The sequence below is a fragment of the Colletotrichum siamense genome, assembly GCF_013390195.1.
Source record: "Colletotrichum siamense strain Cg363 chromosome Unknown KSG_Cg363_contig10, whole genome shotgun sequence".
Classification (NCBI taxonomy): domain Eukaryota; kingdom Fungi; phylum Ascomycota; class Sordariomycetes; order Glomerellales; family Glomerellaceae; genus Colletotrichum; species Colletotrichum siamense.
In genome coordinates this window covers 511,406-526,757 of record NW_023501023.1, presented here as the reverse complement: position 1 = coordinate 526,757, position 15,352 = coordinate 511,406, and the positions used below count along the sequence as shown (strand labels likewise).

At 51.0% G+C, this 15,352-nt stretch overlaps 3 protein-coding genes across 3 annotated transcripts; all 3 read left to right on the top strand.

Moving 5' to 3' along the window:
- Nucleotides 1-2,781: 2,781 nt before the first annotated feature.
- PKS12 (Non-reducing polyketide synthase PKS12) lies at nucleotides 2,782-8,915 on the top strand (the record flags this gene model as incomplete). The annotated part of the gene is made up of 2 exons (XM_036645898.1): nucleotides 2,782-7,429; nucleotides 8,203-8,915. 2 exons carry the CDS (start codon nucleotides 2,782-2,784, stop codon nucleotides 8,913-8,915), a joined length of 5,361 nt encoding a protein of 1,786 aa, XP_036489004.1.
- Nucleotides 8,916-9,954: 1,039 nt separating this feature from the next.
- On the top strand, nucleotides 9,955-10,557 carry CGCS363_v014048 (uncharacterized protein; the record flags this gene model as incomplete). Its single annotated transcript, XM_036645897.1, has 3 exons — nucleotides 9,955-10,229; nucleotides 10,297-10,421; nucleotides 10,484-10,557. 3 exons carry the CDS (start codon nucleotides 9,955-9,957, stop codon nucleotides 10,555-10,557), a joined length of 474 nt encoding a protein of 157 aa, XP_036488867.1.
- A 722-nt stretch (nucleotides 10,558-11,279) lies between these two features.
- CGCS363_v014047 (AB hydrolase superfamily protein) lies at nucleotides 11,280-12,444 on the top strand (the record flags this gene model as incomplete). Its single annotated transcript, XM_036645896.1, has 3 exons — nucleotides 11,280-11,326; nucleotides 11,392-11,407; nucleotides 11,470-12,444. The coding sequence occupies 3 exons, from the start codon at nucleotides 11,280-11,282 to the stop codon at nucleotides 12,442-12,444; spliced, it is 1,038 nt and encodes a 345-aa protein (XP_036488997.1).
- Nucleotides 12,445-15,352: the final 2,908 nt, after the last annotated feature.

The following is a 15,352-nucleotide window of genomic DNA, read 5'->3' as shown; positions in this document are numbered from 1 at the left end:
GTATATATAATCTATATTATAAAGAGATAGATATACTTATAGCTAAGTATATAGCTTAAAATACCCTATATAAGGATCTAAATAGTTAGAAGAACCTCTTATTTAAAACTAAAGCGTTACTAAGTAGCTTTTACCTCTACTATTATCTTACTACTATTAATATATTATTATAAGGTTATATATAATATACCTTAGTTTTTAGTAGCTTTTTAGAGAGGGTAGCTATTATATATAGCTATAATCGCTATAGTAATATTAGTAGGGGTATATAAGGGTATAAGATATATATTAGTATTTTTAAAAGAATTTATTTTATATATTATAGTATTAAAAAAGTAGTATTAACTAGGATAATATATGATGTGAAGCATGCAGAAGATGCGTTTTTAGGCTGATCTGAGGTGGGGGGTGATCTATAGCTTGGGTGGGGTTCTTAAATATCGCCATGTCCGAAAAGTCCGGTCGGTCAGCTCAGGATTAAAGTTCGTTGACCGCTGTGACGAGTCATTTTGGCGGGACGATCAATGCTGTTCGCGCGTACTCGCGAAGACCAACTTTTGAGTTTTGCCTTCGACAAGCGACCATACGAAACCGAGGAACTTGTGCAAAAGTGACCACGATACCTGGCCGGCCGTAAGCAGCTTGCAAGGGGATATGAGTAGGACGAACCATCGGACCCGATTTCCGCTCAGTCATCGTGACAGAGGAATGTGTCGCGGGGAGGCTGGAATTATAGGGACACCCTCCCGGTGGGATACAACCAGACAGACGTTCAAGTGCTATCTTCTGTCTTGGGAGCTCCATCATAGAAAGCCAATGCACTCGTCAAACGCGCAGACAGCTGGAATCTGGGACTCACCTGTAGCACTCCATTCCAAAGCCTGCTGTCGCTGCAAGTTACTCACCTTTATCGTAGTTGATGCAGGCTAGCTCATGTTTGCTGAGCTCATTCAGCTATGTGCGCAACCTCATCCTCCGTTCTCTTCTTTGGAGACCAATCCCTGGCACCGAGCACGTACGTCCAGGCGCTGAGGCATCTGCGCAAACGAGCCACACCATCATCAGCTTCTCTGCATGCCTACTCAAAGCTCAGACTGAACGACACTACGGACGAACTAATCCATGTTCTTGATTGGGCGGAAACGGTTGCGTCTGATCTGGGTTTACAAACAGATCCCATAGTATCTGCTCTTGTTCCCTGCATCTCGCAGCTTGGCTCTGTGATATTGTGAGTTGGTACCAAAATTCGGAAGGATGAAGACACTCCTAGTCGGTTCATTGTCACTGATAGACGAGTCTATTCTCACATGTCTGCAGGAAATGTCAGATCGATCCGAGCATTCTTCGTCACAACCAGCAAAGGGTATTTGTTGGCGAATGCGTTGGACTCATCCTGGCGTGCGCTGTTGCATCAGCCAAAGATGAGAGACACCTTGTCCAACTCAGTTCAGAGACACTGAATATTGTGCGGCGTTTGACTGAGTTTGCCACTCAACGATCACGAGAAATTGAGGATCGCCCGGGCTTGTCATGGGCTGTTGCAGTTCAGCTGTCAGAACAGGACTGCGTGGATGCCCTGAAGTATTGCAAAGATTATACAGTGAGACATCTTTCTCTTTCCTCTATTTACATGCCTGTCTGAAGTTATCTGTATCTTTCTTGCGCCGACAATCGTTAGATGGGACATCCAATATTGATGACGTGTCCACCCAGGAGACACCTGCTTACAAGCGCGGATATCTGAGCTACGAGCTGGATGAATGGTCGGTCATTTCTGGGCCACCCTCGACTTTGCGTCTTCTCCGTTCGAGTGCCTTTGGTCATGTAACAAAGAAAGACTTGCCAATCTTTGCTGCGTACCACGCATCACATCTTAGAGAACCACCGTAAGAGCACACCTTTCAAGCTTCAATGGGCGTATGGAGAGCGGTAGCTAAGCGCGTCATCGCCTGATTCTAGTTACGACGATATCCTGGGGTGTTCTCCTCTCTTGGACGCGCCACTTTCACCCAGAGTGAGAATTCTGTCATCAAACACCGGCGAGGTGTTGCAATGCGGCTCATTGCGGGACGTATTGCGACAGGCAATCCGTGACATCCTGCAGCGTCCGTCACGTCCATCAACAGTTATTGGGACGTTGACAGATTTCTTGAAACCAGATACTTCTATCCCAAAACTTTACACTTTTGGGCCGGCAGCTCAGTGGAATGCATTTTATCATCGTCTGACAGCCAATGGTCGCCAAGTCCAAACGATCTCTGGACTTAGCCTCGACCGTCGCCGACACAAGATAGAGGACCGAAATTACAAAGTGGAAGACAGTCATCAACAGAGCCGACAAGATTGCGAGGACAATGATGAACACAACCTGATTGCTGTCACGGGCTACTCCGGCAGATTTCCCGGGGCTGAGAGTGTCGACGAGTTGTGGCAAGTTCTTTGCGAAGGCCACGACACATCAAGTCAAGTACGTATACATGTAAGCAACAAATACTGCTTCGTCCAGCATACTGACGAAACTTCAAGATGCCACAGGAAAGATTCTCTGGAACATACAGTTCGGCAATGCCAACTGGATGTTTCATTGATAGAGCAGGCCACTTCGACAGGCAATTCTTCAATATGTCCGGTAGAGCTGCATTGCAGACAGACCCGTCGCAGCGCCTTCTACTACTAACGACCCAGGAGGCCTTGGATATGTCAGGATACAATCCATCTATTCATACAAAACACGTGGGTACTTTTGTCGGACAAGCTACAGACGACTGGCGTGAACACAACATGGCACAGGATGACCCCTATTATGTGACCGGAGGCATGCGTGCATTCGGTCCGGGGCGTCTGAATCACTTCTTTGGATGGGATGGCCCATCACTGTCTGTTGACACTGCATGCTCTTCGAGCGCCATGGCTTTAGATCTCGCCATTCAGTCTCTCCGAGGAGGCAAATGCGATATGGCAATTGCTGGCGGCGCCAGTGTCATCTCAGGTGCTGCAGATACAGGCATGTACGCCGGCCTTGGTTGCGGTGGCTTCCTGGGTGCCTCAAATACAGCCTGCAAGACTTTCGATGCCGCAGCAGACGGCTACACTCGGGCTGAAGCAGTCGCTGTTGTGGTTCTCAAGCGCTTGAGCGATGCTCGTAGAGACGGTGACATTGTACACGGTGTCATCAGGGGTATTGCCACAAATCACTCAACTGACACCAATCCCATCACACGCCCTTCTACAGAGGCCCAAAAGTCTTTGTTGCGCCAGGTTCTCCAACAGTCTCTAAGGTACCCTGCAGACGTGTCGTATGTCGAGGTGCACGGGTCGGGCACTCAAGCTGGCGATCGTGCTGAAGTTGAGGCGGTGGCAGCTGTCCTTGGCGGCCGCCAGCGCCGCCGCAGTAGTGTGCTCAACGGCTCGTCTAGAAAACTACGGATTGGCAGCGTCAAGGCCAATATCGGACATAGTGAAGGTGCCGCTGGCATTTCAGCACTCATCAAGGCGCTGCTGATGATTCGTCATGGTCAAATACCTCCACACATTGGGGTCAGAACAACTGCAAACCATCATTTCCCTGATCTGGACAAACTGGACATTTCTATCAATTTGAGACAGGAGTCTTTGATACCAGAAGAGGAAGCGGAGAATTATCAAGCCCCCGCAAATATTATTATCAACTGTTTTGGGGCAGCCGGTGGAAACACCAGCATGTTGGTCGAAAGCTTTACGAATAACAAAAGCCTGGCCGAAGAGGACTTCAACCAACGACAGGCCAAAACGACCGAACAACATCTCCGAGTTGTGACAGTTTCTGGCAAGACTCCTTCTGCTCTTCAGGCCAATAGTCTGAGGCTACTTGAGTTTCTGGATGAGAACCCCACGACTCCCATCAATAACCTGTCTTACACTGCATGTGAGAGGCGGGGCCATTACCCATACCGGACTGCATACACAGCTAAAGACACCATCGACCTTGCTACGCAGCTGCGAGATGGCACGGAAGCAAATGATCAATCATCAGCTCAGTCATCTCGGCCATCACAGCCTCCAAACGTTGTTTTTGTGTTTTCTGGACAGGGTGGAAAGGTGGCCGGTGCTGCCCAGCATTTGTTCAGCCATAACGACATTTTCAGGCGAGCCATTTGCGATTACAGCCAATTGTGCGACTCGCTGGGCTTTTCTGGCGTACTCGGTCACCTTACTTCCCCAGAATCAGAAGAGGCCTCGTTGAGTGCAGTATTGGAGCAGGTTGCACTCCTCGTGTTCGAGCTTGCTCTCTGCAAAATGTGGCAGGTTTGGGGTATCCGGCCCTCAGTCGTACTTGGCCATAGCCTCGGAGAATACGCGGCGCTTCACCTGGCTGGCATTCTCTCTGCTTCAGATACGATCTGGCTCGTAGGAACTCGTGCTGGTCTGGTGCAAAAGTTTTGCAAGACCGATACGAGACGCATGCTTGCTATCTTTGCCGAAGAGGAACACCTTATTCCCTTCATAAAGGACTGTCCCGTAGAAATATCTTGCAAGAACTCGCCTTCACAGACGGTTGTTGGCGGGTCTGTTGACGACATCTTGGCGCTGAAAAGTCGTCTTCAGAAGCAGAATATCAAGAGTGCTCTGGTGGGCACACCATACGCCTTCCATACCGGTCAAATGGACCATATCCTGGAAAGCTTGCGATGCAGCGCTAAACAGGTCTCGTTCAAAAGTCATCCACAACTCAGCCTTGTGTCGACTATGACAGGATCACGTGTGGACTCCTGCCCGTCCTGGTCAGAGCATTTGGTAAAGCATACTCGCCAGCCAGTCCTTTTTGCCAAAGCTATCCAATCTGCAATCGACTTGAACCCGGGCCGGAAGACCATTCTTGTGACTATCTCACCGACACGGATATGCAAAGACATGACCGCTGCTAACATCAGTCCAACTGGCGGATATCTGGCGGAAGTACTTGATGCGATGGGTACTAATACTCATGGATGCATTGACAATATCGCTTTCGGCTTGGCGAAGATCTACAATGCTGGGATTGACATCAACTGGAGCGCCTATCACAAATCAATGAAACAAGCCGGAAGGCTGCTGGAATTGCCATCTTACGCATTCGACCTCAAAGATTTCTGGATTCCCCTTCACCAAAAGCGGTCTATCTCTTCATCGCCGACGTCGACTTCACGATCATCGTCACCAACCGCCATCAACACCCCTACCACAGATGAAGATGATGAAGATCACTGCCTCAGGGTAATGCGCAAGACGAATCTTCAGGAACAACCCTTCAGGAGCCTCATACTCGGCCATGTGATACGAAACAAGGCCATCTGTCCTGCAGGCGTGCTGATTGACATGGCTTTCCACGCCGCGACACAGCTCATGGGCGAACTCTCCAGACTTGACACTGTTGAATTGAGATCATTGTTTCTGAAGGCAGCTGTCACAATACATGACGACGTGCGTGTCAACCCAGTTCATATTCTTCACACTAGTGTGGAGAAGGTCAGAGGAGTTCCAGAATACGCCGTGACCTTCTCAGGCGAACGTGGAGTACACCACGCAAGTTGCTTTGTGCGGACGACAGGAAATCTTAACGTTCTTGGTGCCGAGACTACAGCAACGTCTCTCCTCCGAGCAGTATCTCGTATGACCCGCCTGCGAAATAACAAGGATGCGAACCGCCTCACACGGACAATGATCTACAAAATGTGGGCACCAGTCATGCATTATGCCCCGGAGTATCATGTCCTTCAGGATATCGTACTGTCTCCAGTCGGTTACGAAGCCTCCGCAAAGCTCATGACAACAGCGAGAGAGCCAGGCAAGCAGGCATTCATGTTGGATCCCGTCTGGCTAGATGGTGCGATGCAAGCTGCTGGCTTCACAGTGAACATGAGCGTCAGCGCTACTCCTGGAGCGGTGTATGTTCTGACCGAGTGTGCAAGCATCCGCTTCTGTGAGGCTCCGGTAGACAACAATGTTTACACCTGCTATGTAAAGGGAGAGTCGGACAGCTCAGGTGACGTTATCATTACCGTTACGGTTTTCGACGAGGAGCACGATCTGCGCCCAGTAGCTACTATAACTGGCATGCTGTTTCACAGGCTCAAAGGCAAGAGTGAACCAAAGCCAGACTTATTCACAAGTTCTATCAACACGACCGAGAGAACTGCCAGGCTGTCAAATTCGACCCAGGTCACTGCGCCCTCGACAACGGCGGCCTTGAACAGAACTTTGTCACACAACGGGTCGAACAATAGCTCCAAGCAGACAAATTCAAACAACCGGAATGGACAGCTTCGCAAGCTCATTTCAATTCTTGCCAAAGAGACTTATGCCGACCCCGCAGAGATTGAAGAAGAAACTTCACTGGCAGACCTGGGTGTCGACTCTTTGGTGGCGCCCATTGTGGCAGATGCCATTAGAATCCAGCTAGGGATCGAAGTGCCGTTGATATCGTTGCTCGAGGCGCAAACGGTCAATGATCTCTCGTCAATCTGCTGCAATCTAATGTCAGCAGATGTGGACGGGAGGACCGAGCCAGGAAGTCATCTCGGAGCGATTGTTGCCGGGCAAAGTGATACACACGGCGCTCACCGAGATGCAGCCGCAACGGTCTCCGCCAGCAGCACCGACCTTTCAAGCAGAATTTTGCTGTTGCAGGGCTCAAGTCGCTGCACACGCTTCTTATTTCTGCTTCCGGATGCCTCCGGGAGCAGTTCTGTGTACGCAGGCCTTCCACCGCACCTGTCCGCCCAGACCAACACTGGCATCTATGCTCTGGAGTCTCCATTTTATGGTATGAGCAGCTTTCCTCGCATTTCTATGGAGAGGTATTGCTCCATTCTGGTCGAAACAATTCGTCGCTTCCAACCCTCGGGACCTTATTTGGTCGGGGGATGGTCAATCGGTGGCCGCCTCGCTTACGAGTGTGCGAGGCAACTCATGCAACAGGGAGAAACGGTTGCAGGACTGCTTCTCATTGAGTCATACGCGGAACTCACGCCGGAGCTCTCTTGCAGCCCCAACGCGATCTCATTGGATCATCTTGAGGCAACAGGCTTCTTCGAATGGTCTGGAGGCCGAACGAATGCCATGCCAGAGTGGCAAAGAAACCACATGCTGCATCTCATACTCATGAATAGCGCTTACAGCCTCCCAACTTTGGGCCTGGACGCGAATAACAACTCGGTACCAGTGCAGCTGGTATGGTCCGCCTATGGAAATTTCGATCTCTTCCCAATGAAGGTCTTGCAAAATCGATACGAGATAGAAGACGGCACCATGAGAAAGACGAACAGATCTGATCGAGATCTCTGGTTGAAGGAATCACGATCAGTAGATGTGACGTCCAGCCTGACTGAAAAGTGGCGACTGCTGACAGGACCGGTTTTGCGACAAAGTACTGTCGAGGGAGACCATTTTGACATTATGATCCCCAGTACACGTGAGGATTTGGGAACTGTGGTGTTGCAGGCTTTGAAATGGTTTTTTGGGGACCCGTAGCAGATGACTTAGACAAGGAAGAGACAGAGAATATGCGTACTTACTCCAAATATGTCAGTTTCCAAGAGGTCCAAATGAATGCGGCTGCTTCTCTCTTCGTCCTTTTCCACTGAGATCGTGATGATCTTATAGATCTAAAGCCTATCTCAGGATATTAACAATAAACCTGCTCCTCGACTTCTCTTCCACAATAGAAGGGGGGTGTAGACTCTTCTGCTGGAGACACGCCCGTACCCGAGCTGATGGATCAGCATCAAATTGAGTTCAGCTCCAGGTTCCGACGTTTTAGACTTTCCGTACTGCCTCGGGACGAATACGAGTCAGCTATATGTGTGACAATAACGCTAGGTCATGCCCCTGTTGTAGTGGAAAGCTTGTCCGCACTATCCGGCACGCGCCGGTGGGCTTCAGCTGAAGAAATGGACGACGAATAACAAGGTAGTGGATGAAATAAAGACCAAAGAGCCACGAATCAATTCGACTCATCAATTCCAACAGCAAAGTTGGCTTCAAAAGACGCAACGATGTCACAAAAAACGCGCCTCATTGACTCCGTCCAAAAGACGAGGACGCGCCCAATGCGGCTGCTCCTTCTTGGTCTCCCACGGACTGCGACAGAATGTGAGTGATCCAATTAGCGAAGTTCATCCCAATCCTCACGCAGATTTTGACTTTCAACTCTAATGATCGTTGGATACTAACTTCAACGAACAGCCCTCAACAGCGCTCTGGAAGAACTCGGCTACAAAGTCTTTTCATTCCAGGCCATGTGGCCGAATTGGAAAGAGACCATCCCACTATGGACCGAAGCCATTGAAGCCAAGTATTATGGCCGCTGTAAGCCTTACGGTCGTGAAGAGTTTGACAAGCTGCTCGGGGATTACGACGTCGTGAAGTGCCCTCACGCCTTGCTCTTTGCCGAAGATCTCGCCGCTGCTTACCCAGAAGCACGGATCATCGTATCAAAACGCGACTATGAGCCGTGGCGTGCGTCAATGGAAAAGACCGTATTCAAGCTGCGCCGGTCTCTTGTCTTCCGCCTACTTCATCCTTTGGATCCGTTTCGCGCTGCATGGTGGCCGTTTTTGCGCCTCATCATGGACACTGCTTACGGAGGCTGGGCCGAGGCAGAGCCGGGACGGAAACCTTACGACGAGTATCATGCCCGCATCGAAGCCATTACGCGCGAGACTCCGGAAAGGATGCTTGTATTCTCAGGTCCGAAGGATGGATGGGTTCCGCTTTGCAAGTTTCTCGACGTGCCGGTGCCCGAGACGCCATATCCGTGGACAAACTCGGGAGCAGATTTCTTTGAGAGGCAAGGACACCGAGCTGGCGAACGATTGTTGCTGCGTAAGCTGGTGGAGAGGCTAGCAGTGGTATCAGGCGTGGGAATGGGAGTCTACTGGTACATGAAACGACCATAGGTAGACATATGTCAGCATGATACATCTAGAACTGAAAATAAATCATGGGAGTATTTTCTAAACATTTTACAAGATTTCTGAGACCAATGCCTTGAACGCAGATCTGAACCGACGAGTCTCCTCCGCAGTGGTAGAGGACGAAGCACTGAGGTGGGCAACTCATTGAACTCAACGGATCCGAGTGGCTGGAATCAAATATACCGCCGAGAAGCCCGTTCTTGACACCTGCTGGTTGACTGTTCTCTTCTTTACGCTTATTTGAGCTTAGAATCAGAAAAGGGATTAACGTCAGTATTTCGAACTCACTTTTACCACATGGGCAATTCCTTCAAAAAGTGCAGTCTAACAGAGACATTGTGATCTCGGTCGAAACAGGAACTTGGTTTGAACCATGGTAATTTCTCACCACTTTGCGTCTACGGTCTTTTGTCATCGAATTCCAGGCAACTGATGAAGTGCTGCGGGCCGTGATGTTCTCGGGCAAATCAGTAGGTCTCTGTGTAGCACGAAGCAAATAGCCTCCAAATGACACCCGAGGAAATCCTAGAGGTCCCGTGCCACATAAGTACACAAACTGCATTTTGTCTTGAAAGCCATAATGGAATGGTTGTTGTACAAGAAACGCACGATTGCCTTGCATTTATCTCGAGACAAAGATATTCGCAAATTGGGGCCGTAAACCAAGCCACTCACTTCCTGTTGCGAAGTTTGATCAAGAAGGAGCCCTGCAAAGTGGCGCCTTCTCCCGTCAGGAATGTTATGGTTTTCGTCTCCAATGCTCACTTGATTGACAAACGAACTTGTGACCTCGATCTGATTGCTTGTATACCAGAAGGTACGACCGTGACTGCTCTTGCCATTTCTTTGCGCGTCATATGGCTCGCTGCTGCTTCTTTTGAAACAAACTTCACTTTCGAAGGCAGACGTCGGTTTAAATATTCTTCGACGATCGCCGCTCATCCTCCCGGAACCTCACTGCAGACCTAATTCTTTCCCACCCCTCACCGTATCAATACACTTCGTCACTGGATCAGTCAACATGAAATTCATCTCAGCCGTTACTACCCTCGTCGTCGCCTTCGTCGCTGGCTCCGTCGCCGCTGACATCGTGCCAGGCAACCCCGCCGGCGGCTGGTTCAAGCGCAGTTGCAAGGACTACAAATTAACCACGCGTTCCAAAGGGGGTCCTGGCAACGGAGAACTCGTCTCCCTCGAAGCTTCATGCCGAGCCAGAGATGGCACTTACAAGGATAACAAGCTCGATCTCACAATCTGCATTGGCAACTTCGATGGCCAAATGGGATGGCGAAAGCTGTAAGTCCTTGATTCTGGCTTTGTTACCATCGGTCACAGTCTCTCTAATACAGTCACTCATTCTTAGGGGCTTCTTCGACGACGAATGCGGATACTGCAAGATCGTCGACCAGGAGAAGGATCAGTACGACATGGAATGCCTCTGCAAGTCAGTTAGTCAGTTTAAGGACCCGACGAGCACCATCAATCTCAGTCAGTACCATTCGCTCTGTTAACCCGTGGTCGTTCCGTTCATTGCTAAATCCGTTTATCAGACGGCAAGATCCGTAACGAGGACGGTATTCTCTGGTGCGGCTATCTCTCAAGCGAATACCAGCCACCTGCGTAGTGGAAAGAGGTGATGGACTAGGCATCTATGAGCATGAAAAGGAAAGCTTGCAGTGTCGATGGCGGCAATGGCTTCAGCAAACAGTAGGTTCATACTAGCACCAATCCACATCGGACGTCAGCGGTCAATTTGGGCTGCTATGCAATAATTAGTCTACGGCTTTTGTGTCAGCTTCGCAAGTTGCACGCAAAAGCATTTGGGCGTAATGATGGGTAGCAATCAACCTCATTTGATCTCACGGCATCATTCTGTCATTACTATGTGACCCAATATTTGCTTGACAACGTCAAATGTGGCTGACATGAACATTCACTTCCCAAAAGCACCAATCCATGGGAGCCAATTATGCATAATGCCGGAGTGTGGCTTTTGCGGACTTTTATGTTTCCGAAAGGCCGCTATTCGTGGATAGTGGAGTTGATATTCCAGGGATTATCGCATCGTAGGCCGTGAAGTTCAACTGTCGGGACTTCGGTGTTTGCCCGTATGGCGGGGCATGTGGGAGCCGATGAGACTCGTTCACGAGTCGGTGTAGACGGACAATCGTTTGCGTGATGGACGGATCTAAGGATTGCTACCCCGCATCAAGAACTGTATTTACTGAAATCGCCCAATGTATCATCTAGTTCAAGTCTGTTGTATTTGTTGGCTTCGGAAAACCATCGCGTGAGCATTGTCTACACCTTACTTTAATCATTGCTTGACAATCCTCCACATTCAAGATGGAGTACGATACTAGAGAAAAGATAGCGCCATTGGGCGTCCTCTCGTACGTTCATGTGCCTGTAACGGCTAACTCCTCTGAGCTATGAAACTAATTGAACCATTGTATAGAACCGAGTTTGAAGAGGTTCGTACACAGGCCCTTCAGTACCCTAATCGCTAGTAACAGCATTCTGACCGTTTGATCAGCACATGAAGGCGCACCCCTTTCCCCCTCTTGCGCCGCCAAGTGCCGAACTTCGATCCGCGATGGAAGCCCAGCGCATCGCGACACAGCAACCAGATACGAGTACCGAATACTCTGTCAAAATCACTATGCGAGACGGCTTCTCCGCTGAAGCTCGCGTCCACAAGCCATCCGCGGAAGGGAAGCATCCGCTTCTAGTGCTGCTGTTTGGCGGCGGCTTCATGTTCGGTGATTGCGACCAGTTGAGCCCATATGCCCGGCTGGCCACGAAGCTTTTGGGTGTTACTGTGATCAACTTGTCTTACCGTCGAGCCCCGGAACACAAGTTTCCCACTGCACCGAACGATGTGTGGGATGGGATTCAGTGGATCACGAAGAACACGGAGACGCTTCAGGTTGACCTGGCGGCAGGATTCGTGGTAGGAGGCGTCTCGGCGGGAGGAAACTTGGCCGCGGTCACGACGCAGAAGGCACTCGACGAGGGACTGAGTCCTCCCGTCACCGGGCTCTGGCTTGGCGTTCCATGGACTCTCGAACCCGAGGTGGTCCCCGAGAAGTACAAAGACGTCTTCTTCTCCAGGGAACAATGCGCCGGGGCTCCTGGATTGAACCAGCAGGCTATGGACATGTTCAACGTCGCCTATGAGCCTGATCTCAAGTCCCGGGACTTTTCTCCGTTCAACGCCCAAAATCCGCATCATGGAATGCCGCCAACATACATACAGGTCAGCGGTGCAGATCCCCTCAGAGATGATGGCCTCATCTATGAGAGGGCGTTGAGGGAGGCGGGGGTGGAAACCAAGTTGATGGTATACCCAAACATTCCTCATTTGTTTCCCGACTTCTTCCAGCTCAAGGCATTCCAAGACTTTCATTTCGACATCTTGAGTAGCTGGGCCAGTCTATTTAAGAAGAGCGTTGCAGCAGAGGATATCAGGCACGCGCTGGCCAACAGCCCGTTTGCTTCCAGTAGTTAGCTTGTACGCGGGAATTGATGCCGAGTTCACCGTTGCGTATTGACATATGTGGATAGTCTGGGGGATTCGAGACTGTAATCGAACGTTGTGCAATATATCCAACTCACTGTGAATAATAGCATAAGTGACATCAAAACAATACTGCTCTCCGCATGACCTGTTTACTCGGATAATAGAACCAACCTATCTTGTAGGTAGGCGCGTTAGGTTTGGCTGTCTGTGTATGTCAGTTGAAAAGCTCCTGCCAAATTTGCGAACGTGACAAAACGGAAGGAAATCGACCGTTGGGCGACTTCCATCTACAAAAGGTTCTTGGATTATACATTCATAAGGAATGGAAGGTGCAAGGCTGCAGCTTCCTTCCAATATTCAGGTTTACCACTACCGCCCAGCGACAAGATCTGATCGAGAGACATCGTAAAAATTAATTTGGCTCCAAAACATTTCACGGTTGATAACAGCGCGCGAACCTACTCCGGGATGTCATCGTCCAGCCACGTTCCGACCAAGGCGAGACTATCAGTCGACCCCTGACGCTCCTGTACAAAAAATGCCAACTTGCCAAGACCGTCGACATCACGAAAAAGATGGTACGCGAGAAGTCAATTTGAACGACCTCAGGAGCCGGATTCGGCCTGGACGGTCCTCAGCGTTGGCGGCCACAGACTACACTCGATACATGTTATGTTCCCCAAAAGGATCGATCCTGGATAAAGACAACAAGACTGACACACACTGAGTCGGCTGATGAATGTCCTTGCCTCCAGTCAATTATGCAAGGGCATCCACACAATTCGACCCAACGTCTTCCTCGCCACGAGCTCCAGTCCCAACCGACTGCCCCTTTTTGACGAAATTTCAACGACACTTCGGACACTTGCCGCCACGACCCAAGCTGTGCACCGGCCATTGTTGGTCCGAGGTCAGTATTACCACTCGCTTTCGTTCTTTCGCCTTCACGATGGAGTTGCTGGTATTAATGCCCAGCAGTATCTCGCCGTCCGGCCCGACGCCGTAAGGCTACCGCGAGTCGGGAAGGCACTGCCTCGGCAGTTTGGCTCGATACCCTGCCACCGAGACCGAAGCCTTGCCAACAGGCACTCATTACTCGGCGTCTCCGCACCTGGCTGGGCCACTTCGACCTGCAGTTTGATGCCGCTGCTGGAGATGGGGTCAGCACCCAAATGAACGGCAACATGGGGCGATCCTGCGGACGGGGGATACTACGCAGTGGAGATGGCCACTAGGAACGATGATCGATTGACCGGTCAGCCGATCGGTGAGCGTGTTTTCCTCAGGAGACGTGGAACCGTCGCCAATGACTGCGCTTCATGTCTGCATGCCGAGCTCATCGCCGCCCGCTTCGAACGCACGCAGGGTACAGCACCCCCTGGGCCGCCTCCAACCGACGGACAAGTTCGTAAAACATATGCCGACGATTCCAACAACTTCACGATTCTTTATTTATCCACCAGAGTCACAACCAAATCTGATAACCCAGCGCAATCCGACAGTGGCTTACCCTTCGCCGACGAGGCCATGTCGCTCGCCGAAGAGGGCTGGCTGGATCTCGGGGTATATCGTCCGTTGAGCCAATCAGCGACCAGGGTTCGGCATAAAAAGATCCGATCCAGATATTCGCAATAGTTGATGCCCAACCATCGCAGTCGACCATGGGAGAAGTCGGACAGCTCCGCCCCCTTCGAGGTCGGTAGGGAGACGAGGTTTCAGCGGCCTGTCGAGGAACGTATGCACCCGGCGGAATGGCACTGCTGGGGCAATCCTCCCGCTAGGCGGTGTTATCCATCTTCCCCACAGCTATGTTGGCCGTATGTATACATACACGCGGGCAGAACACAAACGGGAGCGGGTGGGACGAACCGCCCGGCTTACCAGCTCGTCGGCGCGAAGAAACGACGAACGCAGGAATCACACAGCTGGCGTTGCTTCCCTTGCCGGGTTCCTGACTCAGTGGCTTTCACACGGTAATTGAACATTTGCGAAGGGCCGCACAGCCTTTGCGATAGGTTGCAAGCGATTTGACAATACTTTGAGCTGGCGTCGGGTGGAATCCGACCGATGCGCGTTGCCTGCCCTTGGAAGTGGTCGGGTTGTCCGGAGCGTTGACCGTCAACGGAACCGAGCCATCTTTGGAACTTTGGAAGCGACATCAGTGGCCACGTCTTGGCTACCAAGTAGGCCGACAGAACGATGACGACTTCAGGTGATCGTCCAGGACACCTGGAAGGACGGCGTCTTCGCATGCCGCAGCGCCACATGCCCTCACAGCTGGGCAATATCTGATGCTCCGAAGCCAGCTGGCGTTAGCGGGTCTGAGTGGGCGTCGGACGCAAATCCACATCGCGATCGACCGCATTATTGTCCCAGGCTGTCTCTGTCTCGTGTCGAGGGCTCCCCCCAAAGCTCCCACAGAACGACGCAAAGATGTCGCTGCTCATTCAATCCGCGTTACAGCGACCGGGCAAGAAGGGGGTTTTCTGCTGTTTGTTAAATGAAGCCCCAGAGAAAATACCCATATCGGAAATGCAGCCCGCAGTCCTTTTACGAATCAGATTCCGGATCCATGCCGTTGGGACGCTGAGACAGCCAGCTGGGACAGCTGTTGATTGGCCTAGCTGCCATTTTGGCTAGGATTCAACGGCACTGGCGCCAGCCACCGTTGCTCACGAGCCGGGCTGCTGGGACGTTTTACTGCCCTTGGTTAGCCGGGTTGCCAGCATCACCACATAGCCCCGGCCTCGAGGCTTCTAGACGAGAGGACTGCCACAGGCAAGAAAAGCAGGTCAAGCCTTGCTGCTCATTACAATCGGTCGTCGATGAAATCTTGCACCGTAGGAACGGAACGGCCGGTCATGATCCACGGCGCTACTTGAAGAAACATCCACGC